This window comes from Microtus pennsylvanicus, chromosome 10, assembly GCF_037038515.1.
Source record: "Microtus pennsylvanicus isolate mMicPen1 chromosome 10, mMicPen1.hap1, whole genome shotgun sequence".
Lineage (NCBI taxonomy): Eukaryota > Metazoa > Chordata > Mammalia > Rodentia > Cricetidae > Microtus > Microtus pennsylvanicus.
The window spans coordinates 37,950,796-37,974,187 of NC_134588.1; the positions used below are offsets into that span (position 1 = coordinate 37,950,796).

Below are 23,392 nucleotides of genomic sequence, written 5' to 3' on the forward strand. Positions count from 1 at the left end.
ATGGCACCAGGTGTTAGATACAAATAAGAAAAGGGAAAAGAAAACATATTTGATCCACTAGTTGATTTCTCTTCCCCTTTGCAGATATTAGTGAATGGTAAATTTAATTTTGAAAAACATGTATACTGCTATTTCCGGAACTGGGTTACACCTACAGTGATACGCAAGTGACTTAGAAATTTCACAACTGATGATGCTCAGCAGACAAATAAGATACCATGCATATTTATCCACTACACCATTTAACAGCTACTAATCTACAGTACGGTCAAAACAAACTTCTCTGACTAAGTCTAGTCAGGCATAGTGTCACACACCATTAATCCCAGGAAGAGGCAAAAAGATCTTGATGTGATCGAAGCTAGCCTGGTCTACAAAGCAAGCTCGAGGACAGTCAGAGCTGTACAACAGAGAGATCACTTCTCAAGGACAATCTAAAGATGCTGGCAGGCTTCTTTCCCAGGCACCCACATGGCGTAAAAGAGAACAGACTTACAAGCTGCTCTCTAACCACTACAGTTGTGCGCCATGGCACGAGTGACACACACATTTACACAAAAACCATACAGTGAATGAAATGCAGAAAATTTAAGAAAAAAATAGATCCCAGATGAAATAAAATGCAATATTAACTACTCAAGCACCTACTCTTCCTAGATTGCTTTTAACATGGGGTTGGCACGACTTCTTTAATAAATGACATTGCAGAGTCAGAAAAGAGAAACTAAAATGAAGTCAAACAGCATAATTATTTATAACTAAGCAAAATTAACTTGTATAAAAAATAAAACAAAAGACAAGCAGGGTATGGTGAAGCCTGCCTACAGTTAGTCTAGAAGATGAGGTATAGTTCAATTACTTCAGCCTAGCAGTTCCATATCGGTTAAAGCAACACAGCAATGCTCATTTAAAAAAACAAAACAAAAAGATAAAAGACAAGCTTTAAAAATGGACAAAACATGCTCTTATTAAGCTCCCCTACCAATAAATCGCTCAGGATATAGAAAAAATTTTAATGGTACTAACCACACATAAGAATCATGATCTTAGGAAGATGTATCAGGGCTATTTTATCCATGTTTCTCCTTACTTCGTGTCAATACATACCATTTAAGTTTATACTTATCTTTTAAGATTTATGTTATTTTATGTGTATGAGTATTTTGTCTGCATGCACATATATATGTACCCCATGCATGCATGCCTAGTGCCACAGATCCCCTAGAACTAGAGTTACAGACAGTTGTGAATGCAGGTCCTCTACAATATAATAGAATGGCTGGCCCTCTCTCCAGCCAATATTATATCTTTTTAACTAAAACATATCAATTACTCATTTAATGTAATGCAGTTAAACTAAATTTAATCAAACCAAAATTATACTTTCTAGAACTAGAGGGTGACAGACAAAACCTTAAGCAAGTAAACTATAAAATGTTTAACACATTGTTTCCAATCATTCATCAAACATTATGAAGCATCTACTATTTGTAGGTACCAACATTATAATAACAAGACAAAATGTGGATGTCTTTGGTAACTTACTCTGTATAAGTGCATAGCCACATAGAGAAAACATAGAACTGTATCTGTTTGTGTCTCAATCCCAAGAATAATTTCCAAATTCATGGAAAATATGCCAATAATGAAAAACATTAGTTCTTAAAGAAAAAGTGAATTCTTTCAAAGTTAGAAACATTGGAAAATTGAAAAACCAGAGACAATACAATGTCCAAGTGATAACATAAAAATTTTGGGAAAAAAATTGTTTCATAGTTAAAACATGACTGAGAAAATGAGAAGCTTGCTATCTATACAGGCTGGAGCCCCCATATATGAAAAGGGAAGATGTAGAAAGCAATGACCATCCTCAATAGAAAATGGGGAAAAATAGTAAGGCATTATAGAGCAATGATACATCCCCTAAATCAAGGTCAACCCTGGACTTAAGACAAATACTAAATCAAATTGTACAGATAAACTACTCTGTAAATAACAAATAAGGAAAAACTTTCTGGATGGCCATTTGTACTAGCAGAAGTGAAAATGAAACAGATGCTAAAAGAGAATGATTTTGCAATATTTAGCAAAATTCTGCAAGAATTTGATCCCTTTGTTCAGCAATTATGCACCATTAGTTTGAATCCAAATTATAGTGGTAATATGAAACAAAATTAAAACAAAAGTAACAACACAAGTAGGACTTTAATAGCACAGGCTAGATAACAATCATAATTCACATGGGCTACAAAGGCACATCACAATGTATTTAGTGGGAGACAATCTAAGGTAGAAATAATAGCAAAAAGCCATTGGCATTATTATCACAAAGCTTTATGTTATAGACATACACAAGATTAAGAAATGATATGTAAAAAAATGATACATTAAAGTTCCAACCCCCTATGTGGTTGTATTTGAAAATGAGGTCTTTAAAATGTAATAAATCGACAGCTACTGGAAATGCTGCCCTCACAACAGAATAAGTGTACTTGTAAGAAGGAAGCAAGTGAAGCATAAGGTTAGGTGGACGTTCCTTCCTTGTTAACAACAGAAGAACTCTTTCTTTTATGATAGGAAGAATTTAAGCAAAAACTCTGGTTTTAGGATTACATTGGAATTATTATACTAGCAATATAAAAGATATTGGCTAGCATTTTAAAAGAAATTTCTGTATCTGTCTACTAAAATATCAAAAGACGGACTGGAGAGATGGCTCAGCGGTTAAGAGCATTGCCTGCTCTTCCAAAGGTCCTGAGTTCAATTCCCAGCAACCACATGGTGGCTCACAACCATCTGTAATGAGTTCTGGTGCCCTCTTCTGGCCTGCAGACATACACACAGGCAGAATAATAAATAAATAAATAAATAAATAAATAGATAGCTAGATAGATAGATAAATAAATAAATAAATAAATAAGTAAATAAATAAATAAATAAGTAAGTAAGTAAGTAAATAAATAAATATTTAAAAAATAAATAAAATAAAATATCAAAGGACAAAAGGAGCCTCAATGGTAGAGAACTTTTTTTTTTAACTAGTTTTAATTAAGCCTCTTGGGAAACAAAAGTGGGTAGATCTCCAGGAGTTCAAGGCCGGGCTGCTCTACAAAGCAAGTTCTAAGACAGCCAGAGCTACATAACAGAGACAGCCTGTCTCAAAAATTTTTTTCACCAAATTATTTATTTACTCTATGTGTGTTTGCATGTGCTTGTGCACACATATGCCACAGCAAGTAGAGGACAGATTGTAGGACTTAGTTGTTTCCTTCCACCATTTGAGTTCCAAAACTAAACTCAGGCCATTAGATTTGGCAACAAGCACTGACCAATTCCCTGGTGCACTGAACACTTTCAGTGCTCAGGTTACAGTTTCTAGATACCACTGCCTTATAAATCAACAACTTATCTTTGCAGAAATGCTAAGTTCCGTATCTGTAGTTGAAAATAAACATATGACTTTGCCAGAAATCAAGGAATGAGAATTAATGAAGTCAAAATATATTAGGTCACAACTTCAAGAGGCTCTCTACTGACTAGGATGAAGTATCTAGATAACTAGACTGATTGTGTCAATTGATTTATCAATTTATTTCATTACAATTACCAATTTACTATATATGTATCTTATAACACCATGTTAAACAGACAATAAAATTTATTTTAAAATAAAATGAATTCAGCAACAAATAAAACTGTGAGATTAAAGAGAACTCTGTCCATAACATACAAAAACCCAAATTTTTATTTAAAAAAAGGCTAACAAAGAAAAACAGTTACTATTTTAACTAAAACTATAACTGGACCAAAAATTAAATATAAAATATATATATATTATATATATATATTCAGTTCCTGCATACAAATCCTCAGAGCTCTTACAGCTTTAGGCCTTTAGAGCACTAAGTTGGTTCTTTAATTGCACCAGTTTCTCCAACTTTTTGGTTTGTTTGCTTACTTTATGACTGTAGCCAAAAAAGAAAAAATACTAAATGATGGAAGATTAGCAGACAAAACTATTCCTAGTATGATAGGGATTCCATGCCCATAGTATGCTTTTCCATGGGAATAAATTGGAATGAGAAAGAATCCAAGAGCAATTTATAAGTTAAAGAATAGAAGCTGAAAACAGGTGTAGTGGTTCATGACTTTAACCCCAACATTAGTAGGCAGAAGAAGCAGGAGAATTGTGAAATCAAAGCTAATCTGAGCTAATAGCATAATAGCTGGAAAAATAAGTAGATAGATGGACAGACAGACAAAAATAAAATACAAAGCTGAACACTATCTAGCATTTTCCTCTTTAGCAAAACCTCTCAGAAGAATAACTAAAGTTGTACTAGTCTCTGCAATTTAACAGAATGAAGACTATGCTGCAATAAATAAGGAGCCCATGTTCCTAACATCATATCCTTTGGAGGCAGAGCCAACAGAACTCTAATTACAAAATTTTCTGGCTAGGCCTGATACAATGTAAAAACACTGTCTGGGGTTAGAAATGACAGAATAATCTAGCATTTTGCTCTTTTTCTTAAAGTTTGGTTTTTAAATTTTTGTTTAAAACACCTCCCATCATCAGAGATTTTGATCTCTAGACAACATTAAGAAAAAGAAGAAGAGGGCAATGATGGTGCACACATTTAATCCCAGCACTGAGGCAGCAGGGGCAGGTGGATCTCTGTGGGTTTGAAGGCAGTCAGTCAGGTCTACAGAGTGAGTTCCAGGATAGTCAGGGAAATAACAAAGAGAAACCCTTTCTTGAAAAACAACAAAAATTAACAAAAAAAAATCCAGTAGTCTGAAAGTGTTCTTATTCACACTGTTTTTTTTTTTTGCTTTGTTGTTTTGTTTTTTATGACAGAGTTTCTCTGTGTAGCCTGTCACAGAGATCTGCCTGCCTCTACCTCCTGAATGCTGGGATTAAAGGCGTGCGCCACCACCCCCAACTCCTAATTCACACTTTTCATCTTACCATCTAGTACACATCTCACTAAAAACACAATGGTAACATTTCTGAAAGAGAAGCTTAAATGATTTAGAAAACAACCTTTTTCTAGAGACATCATTAATTATTTAGGCGAAATAAACTAAAGTTACAGAGACACAGAGGGTATGTGTTATATTCACATTACGTAAAAGGATAGCTTGCATGTTTCGGTGGACAAGAACAAACATAACATAAGCAAGAGGCCAATATAAACAGTAGGGTGACACTGACCAGAAGGCCCAACTAAAGCAGTCATAATACAATACACCTAAGCCCTCTGTTCCATTAAACTAAAGCAGTCATAATACAATACACCTAAGCCCTCTGTTCCATTAAACTTCATGAATACTGGGAATACTAACAGAGAAAGAGGTCCAACCCCAAATTTTGGTCTCATAGTGCTGATACAAGCTTTATACTAAATAAAAAGAAGAATTAGAGAAGCACATATATTTAATTATGAAAGGTGTGGACCCACTAAGGGTTGTATCAACTCCTATATAACAAGAAGCTGTTAATCTGTCAGTAATTACTGTCATTCCCAAGAAGACTCCTGGTTCCTAGAAGACAGTCTGTACCAGGGTACAGTCTTCCCATCACAGGAAACTTGCTCTCATCCTGAAAAATAGTCTCACCGTTCCACATTGTTGTTCAAGGTGACTGATGGTTTAAGAAATGACTCATCCTTGTGCCTGAGTTATCACTCACTTATAAATAGCCATTTCTTGAATGATTAATGTGCCTACTTGCCCATTAAACAGGTGACACTAAGAAAAGGAAACAAATGAAGAATGGAGACTGAAATTTCAGGCTTTCATCATGTCTTAATTCCCACTCTAGACCAAGGAAAGAGCCAATGCTTTCCAGGCATGCCAGCTTCTTGGAACCTGTTACAATATGTATTTCTTGAACAACAGATACAAATGTGTTTATTCAGTTTAAGTATGAGGCAACTTCTAGCACATTTATATCAACATTATATGTATGAGGGAAAGAAGGGAAGACAGAAAGGAAGAGGAGAAGACACTTCTATTAGAAAAATAATCCATTTAATGAATTTTATTTGTAAAATATTAACTGAGTAAAATGTGAAGAAAACTTTCTACCTAATCCAGTTATTCTTAGGAAGAAAACTTTCAAACAGTATCTCATTCTATGGTGTACCTTTACATCTTTCAAATAAATACTACAAATTGAAATGTTTTCAGTGGTGCTATCCTGAAACTGCACAGTCGGTGCCTGACAACACAGTATAACTACACACGTCCTTAATCATAGTCTTCTACAGTGGTACTTGTCACAGTATTTCTCTGACTTTTGCATTCATTATGGGTGAATTAAAAAAAAAAATCTTTTATGCCATGACATAAAAAAAACTAAGGTGCCTTTTAACACTAAACTGGAATTAAGGAAGAAGGCAGGATTTAAGCTAACTTTAATTTATCAAGCTGGAATGTATAAAGGATCAAAATATGGAATCCAATAAGAAATCCTTGCTACTCTGTGTCTTTTTTTTTTTCCCGAAACAGGGTTTCTCTGTAGCTTTGGAGCCTGTCCTGGAAAGAGCTTTTGTAGACCAGGCTGGCCTCGAACTCACAAAGATCCACTTGCCTCTGCCACCCATGTGCTGAAATTAAAGGTGTGTGCCAACACCGCACGGTGCTACTCTGTGTCTTTAGAAATTAACATAACTTAGTGTAATTAATAAAAAGTCAAGAATTAAAGCAAAAATATTCTACAACTCCTATCCTGTCTTGTGATAAGTCAGACCTTTAGGATTCCTACATTATGAATAAATGTTAGTTACCTCAAAACCACTCCTTGACCAAACCAAACAGAATACAATCGGGTACTAGTGCTTAAGTTACATTACCTATGTATCTAAAGAAATATATTCTACCTGGAGAAATATTAGACATAATAACAAGGAAAAGTAACAGTGGCAAATTCAAGAAGTAATGAAAAAATTATCAAAGTAAATGGCACCATAAAGTATCAGTAACTCAAAAACTGAGTAATTTTATGTATCATAGGTGTCCCCAAATTTGACTCAAATTATTTGAAGATCATCTTTTACAATGCAATGCAGCTAAAGATAAAGTATTTCTAGTAAAGCTTTCTGTGCTTGTTTTGTCTATATGATGCTGGAGTTTTAACCCAGAGCCTCACACATGCTAGGTCACACACTGACCCCTCAGCCCTCACTTTAAAGTTATATTTTCCTTTTATATTTAAAATCAATAAGGTCTCATTATGTGGCTCAAATTGGCCTCAAACTCATGACCCTCTTGGCTCAGTTTTCTAAATGCTGAGATTACAAGCAGGTACTACCATACTCAGCCCAAAGGTACAGTCTTATTTCCTGATAATGCTACAGTAACTTTTACACTATATGAAAAACATATCAGAATTTATGATACATTATAACATACCCACATATTCAGCATCAAAATGATGGGTTACTGTGCCACTCCATCTAACCCTCATGGACACTACATAGTACTATGTATAGCTTTATAGGATGTATTGCTAAAATCAAAAGATAACATCAAAAGCTGAACTGGGGAGGTTTTATCTAATAATAATAACAGAAGATAAAACTCAGTATCTTCTAAAAGATTAAAGGAGTGCTTAACTTCAGTTCTAAGATTTAATTAATAAAATATATTAAGGATTTAATTTCAGAATACTTAAAACAACAAGTGAAAGACCATAATAACAGAAGCATAAGCAAAATAGAACCCTCTATTTGAAAGTAAAGTACCAAATCTGGGAAAATATGATTACAGGATCAATAATCTCTAGAATTTACTACTTGTAGATGACAACAGAAGATATGATTAATTTGTTAAATTCATAAGAAGTTAAAATGACCTGTTTCCAACAACATCTTTATTTCACTTTACATACAACTGAAAAAAGTCTAAATGTAAAGAACATGTTATCTCAATGTCACTGTAATACACGCTCAACTGTAAAAATAATCCAGTTCTAGAACAATACTTTCTCTAGCAAAAGCAGGACCTTAAAGTTTCCATTTCCAACCATTTCAAATAAATGTCTTCAACTTATTCACAGAAAAGCAGTATTCCAAAATTCCAAGAACTTAGCATCTAATTTTAAGATCTGTCCAGAGCAGAAGTAGTAAGAATTTAAACCAGATACTTAAACATGAGAGCAGTCACTCACAGAGGAATATGAGAGGCAGGAAAGACAAGAAGAACAACACTAAAAGAAACATCCATCAAGAACAAGACCTGGAAAAGAAACCAAAACTTAGAATTAAAGATCAAATGAGATTGGGCAGGATGGGAAAAGGGAGAGGGAAAAGATGAAATAAGCAGATAATCCAATGAAATAATACAAAATATTAATAGAAAACCCAATGAGTATAAAATATTAGTAGGAAAATAATAATTTGAATGCAAGAATTATACAAAAGACTGAAAATTCATTGAAGACTTCATTTACAAACACTATAATCTGATATAGCACACTAAAGCTCAGCCAACAGTCATCAAAGTATCAAAACCTAACACACTTAAATAGCATATGATTAAATGTATTAGATTTGGTCATATGAACAAAGTGGTTCAGATCGTCAATCATGAAATAAATAAAATGTTAAAAACTAATATCTATTTTTCTAAATAGTAAAGAAGATCCAAGGTATTTATAATAAAAGTAGCAGCCTAAATATAAGTTGACGGGTTAGAATTTAACAATGAGAAATGTTTAAAATTGGTATCAAATTTATTCAAATTAAATGAATTAAAGTTGTGTCAATGCCAAGAAATAGAAATCAGAATAATTTAATTGTAATATAAGAGATTAAACTAAAAAAACTAAAGTCTATTTTTACGCAGCTCTTGGAATTATATGTAATTCACAATACAAATGTTTCCTTGTATGTATATGTACCACACGCATGTCTAGTGGTTTCAGACATCAAAAGTAAGCATCAAGTACCCTGGAACTAGAATTATAGATGGTGGTAAGCCATCGTGTAGATGCTCAGGAATGAGTCATAAAAGCATCAAGCATTCTTAACGCCCAAACCATTCCTCTAGCCTCTAGATTAATTTTAAAGTATATGTTATACATGTTATTGACATCTCTTAAAGGTGATATTGAGTAAATAAAATCAATTAGTGAATTTGATTATACAAATTGCTTACCAAAAGAACAAGTGGATTTTTAATAAAACTCTGTAAGATACATACACTAAATGATATTATAAAACTTGTATGTGCATTAAAATTCTCTGGTATATCTGTACTTATGCTCTGCTCCAGTTCATCTCCTTTAAGTACCTTACCACTTAAATGCTGATTATGTTGACAAAATATGCAATAATATATCTAATCATAAACTCTCTATCACAAAGAAAGTATTCATATAATAAGGTAATAATATCCATTCGCCAAATGTCTTCACTCTAAATACTAGTCAAGTAGAAAAAGAACAGGCTATTCTATTCAGAACAGAAAATTTACATGCATGATAAAACAAATTATGCCAAAACTAAAAGTGAATCCCATTCTATTATCAAACAGCCTGAGGACAATACAATTCAAGGTATTCATTTATACATTTGAACCTCACAACAAAACCTAAGAAAGTCACACCCCTTTTCACATTTTAAAAAAAAACAAAACAAGTAAAAAGCTAATGCCTAATTTGCTGCAACAAATAGGCTGGTAAGTCATACTAGAAAGTTCTTTCCTATCTAGACATGGTTCAAATCTAAGCCAATAACACAATATTTTAAAAAAAAAAAAGCAAGGCCGAAACAAGTAAGTTTTTTTAAAAAAAAAAAAAAGGAAATAAATCCACAAAGAAGTTGTTGTTATTTAAAAACTTGAGGCAAAACTGCTATGCAAAGGCTTGTTCTGAATAAAAAAAAATACCATGCATTAGACTTAGCAATGGCTTCTTAAAGCAATTTGTAAAATTTCAAGTCTAATTTTAAAATTTATGTATAAAATATAGTATGTTAATTATGGGCTATTCATGTAGCACTTAGGAAATATATAAGATTAACTTTCAAAAGCTTAAGAGATATATTGGAGGTTGGAAGAATTTCTCAGCAGCAAAGATCCTGTGCTGCTCTCATGGAGGACCTGGGTTTGTTTCCCAGCACCTACATGGTGGTTCACAAGCATCTTGAAATATAGGTTGTAAAAATTACTTCAAGGGTAATATCCACAAGTAGTATAGTACATACCAGTCTAAAAATATAGTCATAAAATCTTGTGACATGGAGGTAATTTCTATAACATTCAAATCCTATAGTTTCTTTTTCAAAGGAAAAAGAAATCAATATAAATAAAATCTCTTCCCATACATGTGTCTTGACAGGTGAATAGTAAAAAGCACCCTGAGTTATGCATTTACATGAAAACTTCTTGCAATTAGCTTCTCTCAAAAGCTAAAAATGTCTGCTACAGCATAAGCATACACAACTATAACAAAAATACCTAATGGATGTGAAAGAAAATGGTTTCTCTTAAAATTTAAACAGACTACTCTTGATAACACTGAATGAAAAATTTATCATTGAGCAAGTAATATTAAATACATCAACAAAGCTATAACAAACATGTAAGTCAAACTGGGAATATATACATACATATTTTTTATTTTATATATGTATATATAAAACAGTCTAAGTCAATGAGGAAAGATACAACTTATTGACTCCTCTTTGTGCTCAACATTTCCACCTTAGCATAAACAGGACAACAGTTTCTTAAATGCTTACAATGTAAATTCTACTATCTTTACTGCCAAATAAAAACAGAATTTAGTGGCTCAAAGCTAGAACTGACTGCAAAGCCATATTTTTTAAGTGCTCCCAAGTACTTGGCTTCTCCTTAGGAACCTGGCACCTGCATTATTTTAGATCAGGAACTTAAAACCAACTGGGGCTTGGGGGTTAACATCTACTGAATAATGAGTGAGGCATCTCAAAGAAACAAAATAGCCATAGCTCAGACTACTGTGAAAATCCACATATGAGTGGATAATACCATAAAAGAAACTTAATATAAAAAAAGAAACTTAATATATAGATGACACTCTTAAAATACGAAGTAAAAGTTGAAGTTACAACAGATTCCTAATATATTTGAGGCAAATTTTAGATCAACGAAAAGAATTATGCGGTGCTGGAGAGATGGGTCAGCAGTTAAGAGCACTGACTGCTCTTCCAAAGGACCTGGGTTCAATTTCAAGCACCCACATGGCAGCTTGCAACTGTCTGTAACTCCAGGATCCAACACTCTAACACAGACATAACAATAAAATGAACATAAACAATAAAACAATAAAATTAAAATAAATTTTAAAACATAGATCTACTAAGAAAACATGTTAAAAAAGAATAATGCTAGACGTAGATCAACAAGATATAGGATAATGCACTGGCATTTAAGAACATCAGGCCACATCTAGCTCAGAGAAGAAACTCTGCTACAATCACTAAACAACTCAATCTTTCAAATCTTTCTGTTTTCCATGTTCTTCCGTTCATCATAGAGTTTTTATTCTAACTTTTTGTTTACGATTCCCAATTTGTGTTTTCTTGCTTTTCTCGCACCTACTCAAAGTTCAGGTCCATTTTCAAGCATTAACTCCTCAATATACACACTTGCTACAATAATAATTTCATATTCAAGTTACTCACTAACTCTTCTCCAAAGACCATAAATCAAGCCTACACTATAGTATGTCTGGTTTTGTTCATCTCTGTTGTTTCTGTATCCACCAGATGACATGATATACAGGAAGCATCCAAAAGATTATTTGTAGGTGGAAGGAGGGAGGGCGGGAGTGCGGGAGGGAGTGCGGGAGGGAGGAGGGAGGGAGGGAGGGAGGGAGGGAGGGGGGAGGGAGGGAGGGAGGGAGGGAGGGACGGACGGACGGACGGACGGACGGACGGACGGACGGACGGACGGAAGCTTCCTAGGTCAGGCAGCCCAAAAGGAAGAAATCTTTGAGCACCTATTCCACCTTGGCTGGTCTGAGATCTAGACAGACTCAAAGCCAAAACATTAATGCTAGTATAGTACTACCAGAACACTGTAAGCAAAAGAGAACAAATTAGTCAACGAAGAACAATGAGCAGAATTTTATAAAAATGTAGGGAAGTTATAATGTATAACTTCTTTTAAGAATTATAACCTGGATGAAATAGAAATTTTATATTATCCTAAATAACAAAAGTAATGGTGATATTCTTATACCTCCTCCATTTTGTATGTGCTATCTGAAAATGGTTCACCATAAAAGATTTAAGAACTACTTATTATAGCTATTGGACTTAATCCAAGTGAACATTTAAAGAAAAGCTTTCAAATTTGTACAATTTCATTCCTCAAATATGAAGACAGTGCCTGCTGAGATGCTTGCATGCCTTTAATCTTAGCACTAGGAAGGCAAAGACATGGTCTTTGTGAGATTAAGGACAACCTGATCTACATTATCAAGTTCCAGGACAGTCAGGGCTATGGAAAAATATCCTTTCTCAAAACAAACAAAAATGAAAGAAATAGTTGCTGGAGTTTATAAACTTTCTACATGATCTTAAGTAGGCTAGACTAGAGAAAAGTTAAGTGGTACTTAATGAAATCATAAAATCCTTATGAATAACAAGAATCAACTCCAAGAACATCTTCCCTCTCCAGAGAAAAAGGTTCCTTGCCATACCCCAACTAAAAATAAACAAACAAACAAACAAAGCAAAAACCTTTACCATATCCTACTTACTATATAATAAAAAGCATTTCCAAGTAATACTTTCTTTCTGTTTTTTTTGGATGGTAGTGGAGAGAGTTTCACACTCTGGCTGGCCTAGAACTAGATAGACCAGGCTGATCTCAAGTTTACAGCGATCCTCCTGTTTCTGCATCCCAAGTATTCAGAATATTGATGCACAGCACTACATACACTCAAATGACATTTTCTTAATCTGTGATGATCCATTAACAATTATACATACTACAAAAATATATGAAACATAACTAAAATGGCTTTTAAATTTAAACTTCATATACTCTCACTATTACTACTAAACCAAAACACTAATATATGAACTATATGAAGAATTTTCTTCAATAAGTTTCTATTTCCAACCCATAACTTTAAGCTAGTTTTATTTAAATAAATTGTGTGTAATATTAGTTCTTTCTAAGAATATTCCCATCCAAAGTGAGTAAAGAGAAAACCACCAATGAAGACTCTTTTCTTCAATAACCGCATGTTAAAAAACATTCACATTCCTCTATCACAGAAACTATTTGATATAAGGCTTCTTAGAACATTAAAAAATGCTGGGGGCAGGTTTGAGAGATGGCTCAGTGGTTAAGATCACTGGATGCTCTTCCAGAGGACACATGTTCGATTCCCAGCACCCACATAGCAGCTCACATGTCTGTAGCTCCAGTTACAAGACTTATCAATCCAATAGCCTCGTATAACCTCTATCACACACAGAGACACACAATATCTAGATTAGATTAAATTAGATCCATCAATAGATCCATAGATAATAGAATTTTTTAAAAAAGAAAGAATGAATCCCGGGAACTTATCTTGAAGCAAAATTCCATCTAAGATAAGTTCTGAAAACAATTATGCTCCTTGGGACTCTGGAACCATTAAATGTCAAACATATTCCTTAACTATCTAAGTCAAAGTTTAAACAGAAGCTAGGTGAAGCAATGTGTACCTGAACCCCATATATGTCGAGGAAAAGACAGATGGAGTTCCCCTCACATAAAATAAAAGGCTAGGTGGATCTACGAAGTGAGATCCCTTTAGGCACATGGCTCATGCCTTTAATCCCAGCACTCAGAAAGCAGAGGCAGGTGAATAATTTATGAGTTTGAGGTTACCCTGGTCCATATACCAAATCCTAAGCCAAACAAGGCTACATAGTGAAATTTTGTCTTTAAAAAGTGATACCAAGATACAATAAAAATAAATAAAGTGAGATTCCCCACCTAAAGAAAAGAAAAGGTTAGTTGAATTCTCTACACAGATTTGGGTATTAAAGGTGTTAAGAAAGTTCAAGTGCACCTGTAACATGAAGGGGCCTGCTTGTTGGGGTTTCGGTCCTGCTCGGTATCCCACAGCCGGCAAGCCCCCAAGAAAATCACACAGAGATCTCCATAAGTTATAAAATTGATTGGCCCATTAGCTCAGTCTTCTTATTAGATCTTGTAGCTTATATTAACCCATTATTCTTATCAATGTTAGCTACATAGCTCGGTACTTTTCTCAGCCAGGCAGATTACATCTTGCTTCTTCCATGGTCTGGGGAGGACTGAGGAGGGAGCTTCCTGCTTCCCAGAATACACCTGTTCTCATCGCCCCACCTCTACTTCCTGTCTGGTTGACCCGCCTATACTTCCTGCCTGGCCAATCAGCATTTAAGACATGATTAACACAATACAGACAATAAGTGCAGGTCCCCAGAGTCCTTGGATCTACTGAACCGGGAAGTACATGCTTTTGTGTCCAACGAGCTTCTATGAATTGTTTGTTGTGAGTTGTGCTAGGAACCAACTTGGCTCCTTGGGAAGAGCTGCAAGTGTTCTTAACCACTGAATCATCTCTCTCACTCCTTAATATTTTAGATCTTTATTATCGAACACTTGCAGGACTTTTAGTCATACAAGTTTCAGTAACTTAGACTTAGGAACTGACCAGTAAAACACAACAAATATAGTAAAACACCTAACACATACAGAAAAAAATAAATTGTATAAAAATTATTAATGTACTGATCTACTCATGTATCAAGAAGATTCTATTCTGATACTGAAGTTAAAAATTACAAAGATTGGGGCTGGAGAGATGGCTCAGAGGTTAAGAGCATTGCCTGCTCTTCAAAGGTCCTGAGTTCAATTCCCAACAACCACATGGTGGCTCACAATCATCTGTAATGGGGTCTGGTGCCCTCTTCTGGCCTTCAGGCATATACACAGACAGAATATTGTATACATAATAAATAAATATTTTTTAAAAATTACAAAGATTAATTCTAATGCAGATAAACCCTAATTTGGGGAACTATGTGAACTAGGCACATTAAAAATTTTAAGAACATTGGCGACTATGAATTATACATATAAAAGCAGGGAAATCACTTGTGGGCAACAAAAGCTTTTACATTAATATACATTTGCCTGTCTTAATAGTACAAGAGAAATTTTCTGAAGAGCAGAATGAGGTAAGAAGCTGTTGCAGCTCACAAATGATAATTTCAAAACAAAAGAGAAGGCCTTTAATCCCAGCACTCAGGAGGCAGAAGCAGGCGGATCTCTGTGAGTTCGAGACCAGCCTGGTCTACAGAGCTAGTTCCAGGACAGGCTCCAAAAAGCCACAGAGAAACCCTGTCTCGAAAAAAACCAAAAAAACAAAAACAAAACAAAACAAAAGAGAAGGGAAAAATACTAAGGATAAGTTTGAGGAATAACTAAAAATAAACTTATCTAAAAACATTCCTTGTCTATGTATTTTAATTCAAGCAAATAATCAGCATATGAAAAGTAGCAGTTCTGGTTACTGAAGTAATAGAACTAGACAGACATCTGACCACTTTTAGTTTTTTTGTTGCGTTCCTAAGCAATCCTTTTTTATGATTATTTTATTGTGTTTAAATGCCTACAGCATAAATTTATTTAAATTCATATTTTATATTTAGAAGCTCATATTAAAAAACAAATTCCATGGCACTCAGAGCCATGAGTAAGAAAAAACCTTTAACAAAAAAACCTAATTTTTAATGGTTACCTAAGAGTAACTTCAGTTCCCTGGCAATTTACTTTGGAAATTAGCAACAGACAAACACTGTGTCCAAGAAACATCAACTAACTGAATCACACAGAAATTTAATTCAAACCAAGCATGCTGGCATATGCTTTTAGTGGTACAAGCACTAGGGAGGCAAAGCTAGGTGGATTTCTGTTCAAGGTCAGCCTGATCTACATAGTGAGTTTCAGAACAACTAAAGCCACAAAGTGAGACCCTGTCTTTTAAAAATATAAACATAAACAAAGAACAAAATAATGAATTTCAGTTAAACCTTACCACCATTAATTAAATTCTAAAATCAGAAACAACCAAACAAATGACATAAGATATCTGATCTTTTACCACTTTTGCTCTTGCTCACTAAACTGGAAAACACTGGCCTTCTTATCACTGTCTACTGAGTCCATTTTTAACCCTGTTGTTCCTGTGGGGAATGCTCTTCTGGGCAGGACTTTGACCTCAGAGAGAGGCCTCTTTGACTACCCTCAGAAGCGGTTACACTTGTAGTATTCAGAGTCAAAGACATAACACGATTGCTCAATAAATACTTGCTGAATGAATCTGTAAGCCTACAGACAATTTCAAAGACACAAAAACAAATCGGCCATTTAAAAACATATTAGCAAAATACTTGATAGAGTATCAATTTGAAATTTAAAAAACCAAAACTTCATAGATTTATGGCGAATTCTAAGTATAAAATCAAATCTGAACTCAGAAATAGCAACAAATATATTATCATGTCATGTGAGGTGTGTAAATATCTGATGACCCACAAGCAAAGACAAAAGCAACAGTCTTAGGTCTTAAGTATATAGCTGATGCATACGCATAGTATTTTAAAGTATAAGATGCATGCATCAAAACATACAAATACAAAATAGAATTAAAAGTATACCTTACCTACATCATAAAATACTGTCATTTGCTATACAACAATGAGAAGTGTTAAACAGAAAGAAGTTAGTCAGGCTATTTCTGGCCAGGCTATTTTAGTTATGGAATAGCTTTAAAAAAATAAAATTAGAGGGCCTACTCAGGAAATTGAGAAAAAAAGATTCCTGGACCCCAGAACTTCTAAGTCCAATTTAAAAACAACATGGCAAAAGCAAGAAAGAGAGCTTGGGGGCCAAGAGCAAGAAAGGCGAAAGAGGGAAGAAAGGCAGGAAGGGAGGGGTAAGGGAGGGCAGGAGAGAGGAACAGAGAAGGGAAGGGAAAGAAAAGAAGAGGATAAAACAAATGAGCTAACTGAAAATCTTTGAACCAAAGACTTATATTCATGAATATATAAATATTTGGTTCCAATAAGTGTCTGTAAAAGTACTCCATCAAAGCCGGGCGGTGGTGGGGCACGCCTTTAATCCCAGCACTCGGGAGGCAGAGGCAGGCGGATCTCTGTGAGTTTGAGGCCAGCCTGGTCTACAAGAGCTAGTTCCAGGACAGGAACCAAAAGCTACGGAGAAACCCTGTCTCAAAAAAAAAAAAAAAAAGTACTCCATCAACTATTACACTCTGTTTACTCATTTAACTGATCTGAAGACAGATCCCATGTCACTGAGCAGTCTCAGCAACGGCTCTATCACTGAACAGATCCAGTCCCATTCTTATTTTTCCAAAGACAATTACATTTGAAAGAACATAAGATATTAGACCAAAAGGGGGGGGGGGTCCCATATGACCTTCAACTCAATGGCTTTAAAGATCCCAAGTTTCAAACTAGTCAAGACACTTATAAATTCAAAATCTGATCAGAAAAAAGAAAAAAAAGGGAAAATAAGGGAAAACACTCATGAATCAAATAATATCACACAGACCTATCAGTACTACAACGGTCACTAAAAAATAAATGTTTCAATTAGAAAATGGTAGAGAATAAAAATTTACCAACTGCTACTCACATAAAACACCTGGAACAAATAACCTCTGCAGTCATAAAAACTTACCGTTACAGATTTCAGTGTCATGCCATGGTATGTGCCCATAGTATCAATCTTAAAGCCTTCCGTTTCTGCAAAGAAAAGAACTTACTATGATTTATGTATTTCATTACACACAGAAAAAAATTTCAACCATAATTTATATTACACCTAACAATTCAACATTGTAATAAGGCCTTACTTAAATATACTATTCACAGTTTTATCACATATCCTAAAAATTAAAAACTTTTGAGACACTAGTTGCAAAATTTATTCAATAAATGACAAAGCATTGACTTCATAGAATTTGGTTAAGATTATTTTTCAAATTTAATTTGAAAACCACACTAAAGAAAGAGCTAAAAAGAAGAATCAACATTTAAGAGCATTAGCTACTTATGCAAAAGACCCAGGTTCAATTCCCAGCACACACAATCCTCCTACAACTGCATTTAACTTCAGTTTCGGGGAATCTGATACCCTCTTCTGGCGTTATGGACACCAGGGACATGTATGGTGCATAGACATACACATAGGCAAAATATCCATATGCATAAAAATGAAATAGAACTTAAATCACACTAAATAAAAAGCTTTTAAGCCCTTTATTTTTAGTAACTACTAAATGATTGTATCTATAAAAGCATGTAAAATAGAAAGTTCATAAATTATACCAAGTTTTGTTGTGAAGTTTAATGTAAGGGACAAATTATACATTAATTAGAAAATGGTGGTACAAACAATGAGTTGCAGGACATAAGTGCAACATGCTCGCTCTCGCTCTCTGTTAAAAGTAAACATTTAATTCTATACATACATGGCAATTTATTTCACATTTCTGTTTTGGTTCTTGCTATGGTCAATCAACTAATGGTCGTCAATTTGGAACTTTGACAATATTTTTCCAGAGGAAGAATGATATAAACATTCTATATATTATTAAAACAAAACATGCACTGTTTAAATTTCACCTAGGTTATATAACTACCAGAGAAATATTTTTAATTAAAAAATTCATATAGCATGTTCTAGTCTTCTTGGGAAAGATCACATAGCAAATATTTTACAGACTACAGACCAAATACCTTTGTATCAACTCTAAGATTTTGTAGCTGTGGAGCAGAAACAAGATGTGTAATATGTGTATACATGGAGAAGCTGGAGATGGTCCTTAAAAGGATTAGATTTGCTATGAATTGCTTTATTTAATCATTCCATAAGAAACTATGAATGTGTATATTAAGAGGTAGGGGAAGCATAGACTTGGAGCAAGTGTGAGAGCAAATTTTGTTACAGCTCCCTTGACAGTCTACCTAATGCAATTCTGAACCGTTTCTTTATTAGTGAATTAAAAATTGGATTACTATCTTTGTGTGGCACCTATTCACCATGTGCCTTTCTCTGGTAAATGAAGTCAGCACATATAATTCACTCATCAAAGCAATACAGCCTTTTTAAAAATTGACGCAAAGGACAATGGCACGGGGTTTTGATCCTACTTAATGTGCTGGCTTTGTGGGAGCCTAGCCAGTTTGGATGTTCACCTTCCTAGATATGGACGGAGAGGGGAGGACCTAGGACTTACCACAGGGCAGAAAACCCTGACTGCTCTTTGGACTGGAGAGGGAGGGGGAAAGGAGTGGGAGGAGGGGGAGAAGGGTGGGGGGAGGGGGAGAAGGGTGGGAGGAGGGGGAAGGAAATGGGAGGCTGGGAGGAGGTGGAAACTTGTTTTTTTTTTCTCCTTTTCTCAATAAAAAAAAAATGAAAAAAAAAGGAAAAAAAATTGCCTTGAGACTTCGGATTATACAGGGAAAAAAATAAACATTAAACGTTCAGTATTTCTATCTCCTGTCTTCATAAGTGAAATCAAAATAAATGAAATTTTCAAGAAAAACTGGTGGTAGTCTCACCTCACTAATAAAGAAACGGTTCAGAATTGCATTAGGTAGACTGTCAAGGGAGCTGTAACAAAATTTGCTCTCACACTTGCTCCAAGTCTATGCTTCCCCTACCTCTTAATATACACATTCATAGTTTGGGAAACAATTCAACACACAACATTCCCCATCCCAAAATTCTTTATAACCACAACAACCATCAATAATAGCAAACATTTGTGGGTAGTTTATTACATTATCAGACATTATTCTAGGAACTTCATCTTCTGTACCAAGTGTATACCCAAAGCAACCCTATGAAATAAGTTATCAGTACTATTTAATATTTAATTATAGATATGAGGTAAGAGAGAATAGAGTTGAAATAACAATTAAATCCACACAAAAATTAACTGAAACACAAGTCATCTGGATCCAGAATCAAAGCTACCAACAAGAGGTTAACCAATTTTGTTGTGTAGAGTCCAAATACTCTTTTCAGGTGTTGTAGGCTGTATGCCCTTCTCAAAACTACCTAAAAGAACTGTGAGAGCTAAACAGCTATAGATCATATATGACTGAGTAAATCTAAACAGCTGTAGATCACACATGAATGAGTAAATCTAAACAGCTGTAGATCACATATGACTGAGTAAATCTAAACAGCTGTAGATCACATATGACTGAGTAAATCTAAACAGCTGTAGATCACATATGACTGAGAAAATCTAAACAGCTGTAGATCACATATGAATGAGTAAATCTGGCTGTGTTTAAACTACAACAACAATAACAAAAGCTTTATTACAAAAGGAGGTGATTGAACTAGACAGATCTGGAATACAGAGGTTACTTAAGAATCCTTATTCTTAAATATCAAACTACACTGCCACTCAAGCTCAGCACAACAATGATGAGACAAACATAAAGGATAAGCCTTTGCTTATCCATACCTTCTTTGCCTTTGAATCTCTCCTGGTCATATCTGTTGTAGGCCGCTGGGATAGGCTGCTTTGTACGCAAAGTAGGATCCTAAAACAAAACAGAGATGCAAGTCAATATTATTAAATATTACTTACTTAACACTCGTAAAGCCTGATACAGACACATATAAAATAAGTGTTATTACCAATATGAGCCAAAAGACAGAACAAGGTAAGAAGACTACTTGGCATTTGATGAGTAGGATTCACTTTCAATATTATTTGCTACAAAAAATGACAAATAAGAACAAACAATTTCAAATGTACTTATACCAAAACTACAAATAATATGGTAAGCAGAGATACTCAAATTACTTAAATGACTGTGAAATAATACTCTCTACAATGATAATCTGAACAGAGTGAGTTCCAGGAGGGCTACACAAAGTTCTGTTGCAAAAAACCAAAAGTAAAAAGATGTTCAATAAACACTTAAAAACGTATACTCTAAAAGCAACAGATGTAGATTTTTAAAACTTAAAAAAAGCAACTTTCTAATTATGTATAAATTAATTCAAATATTCCTTACTAAACTCATAGTCTATAATAACCTAAAAACACCTTAAAGCTACTTGGGAAAATCATACCTATTTATATATTATTCATTCTGTTACAATAGGATTACACTCAAACATTACAAAAGAAAAGTTATCAAAGACTATAGCTACTATAGATCATACATATGATCTATATGATCAAATGCCAAACATAAAAATTTCAACGGTTTTAATGACTGTAAAATACACCATAGAATACTCATATTCACAAAGACCATGGTTTACTGTTTTTAAGGCTTCACATTCTTCCCACCAATTACTATGACAGGTGTCTGATTTGTTATTATAAGCATCCTATGCTTTAACATCACAGCACTTACTATACTTCATTTCATAGATTTAGGTTTAATTTACTACAGTATGAACTCAAAACAGGACAGAGACTATGACATTGTATTCTTTTATCCCTGGATGCTCAGAACACTGCACAACAACTAGATGTTATTTGTGGTAAGCCAACTAAAAGTATCTGTCTAAATATTATCAATAACTCAGGGGGCTGGAGAGATGGCTCAAAACAGAGGTCCTGAGTTCAATTCCCAGCAACCACATGATGGCTCACAACCATCTGTAATGAGATCTGGTTCCCTCTTCTGACCTGCAGATGTAAATGCAGACAGAACACTGCATATATAATAAATAGATAAATCTTTAAAAAAAAAAAAAAAGCTTGGTATTTATAAAAATTAAGTATCAATAATTCCATGCATAAATAAAATTACTTTCAAGGCTATGTTTAGTACTCTACCAATGTTTTTCCAAATTCTACAAAAAAAGTGAAATCAATTTGAGTTATATTTTTTGTCTTTCTTGAATCTTGAGAACAGGTAATGGATTTACAGCAAACTAGAGGGTATTTTCTAATTTAAATGGAGACGATAAAGCATGCATGAATTTAGGGTTTGGAGAATCCTAAGCAATACCTGAAACAGTGAGGCAGTCAACTTAGCAGAGGAGCTAAAGCTGAGGTCCAACCAATGGGCCATATGGCAGGTGACAAGGGAAAATAAATATACCAATATAAAATGGTCACCAAAGATTTCAAACAAGTCCAAAATGGAAGGTAGTGATATAGATTTTTAATAATAGTTAACAATTTTCTCAAGCGATAAATAGACCAGCTACAGTTAACCTAAAAATTAACTTAGAAGGCTTTTCCTAATTAACCCCTTTTCAGACTCTCATCCAGGTATACATCAATAATGACCCAAAATTACTGCTGAGTTAACTTTTAAAACTAGAGAGGGTCTTTATAGCCTTAAAGTATGCTAAAGTAGCAAGCTTATACCCTACTGTTGTAAAATGTTTAAGATGTCAAAATTACAAGATAAAATACAATATAAACATCACTTTCTTAAAACAACATAAGCAGAAAAGATTCTTACCACAGGGGCTGTATTTGGAGCAGGCCGCTGTTCAGGGGCACGCCCTTCTTCTCTGGCTTTTACAGATTGAAGAATTGCAAAAATGTTCTTGGAAAAATTCTAAAACATAAATAAATTCTAATTAAACTCAATGTACATGTGCAAAAGCAGTAGTTTTTCCATTAAGAGATTTATATTGAAACTTTCTAATAATGTTTCCTATTTTACAAGGTACAATAATTGCTTTGGTTTGGAAGTGATTAGTCTCCCAAGGATTGCTATGTGAGATAAGTGCTCCTAAATGTAGGATGTAGAGGTAGAGGAGACTTTAAAAGGTGAGGCCCAGTGAGGAACAATTAGCTATCTGAGCACTGCTATCAAAAGGGGTTGATAGTGGTCTTGAGGCATTACCACGTCACAAAACGTGACTGTCCAAACTTCAATTTTCAGTCTCCAGATCTTGAGCTAAATATCTTTCCTTCCCTCACCCCTAATGTTAGGCTCTCACATAGTCACGCAAGTGTTCTATACTAGCTATGTCCTAGCTCTAACCTCCTATGAAGCTCTTACCTTGTGTATTTCACTGAGGTAATAGAAAACAAGTTACTGTAATTATACATAAAAATAAACGCCAACTACCCTGAGTCTGGCTATTACAAATACTTAAATAGACCAATTATATACAATTTTTTATGGTTCTGCATCTACTCAAACATAGGAAACCAAGAAAAGTAACCATTTAAATGTAACAGATTTCTATGAAAGGGGATTACTAAATCCTCAAAGTGCAATAACCCCTGTGCTACATCTAGATTGCCAAAGACTTCCTCAGACGCCCAAAGGTTACAGATACTTGTAGGAGTCGCTGTACATTTTTTAAATCT

General features: G+C 34.4%; 1 protein-coding gene across 1 annotated transcript in view; it reads right to left on the bottom strand.

Annotated features, from left to right (window-relative positions):
- The window catches only part of Cdc73 (cell division cycle 73), a 114,823-nt gene that overhangs the window by 61,706 nt on the left and 29,725 nt on the right, over positions 1–23,392 (bottom strand). Inside the window, exons 8-10 of the mRNA XM_075988163.1 lie at positions 22,530–22,628; positions 20,558–20,636; positions 17,752–17,816 (exon numbers count right to left, since the gene is read on the bottom strand). Of these exons, the coding sequence (XP_075844278.1) occupies positions 17,752–17,816; positions 20,558–20,636; positions 22,530–22,628 (243 nt within the window). The remainder of the gene's footprint in view (positions 1–17,751; positions 17,817–20,557; positions 20,637–22,529; positions 22,629–23,392) is intronic.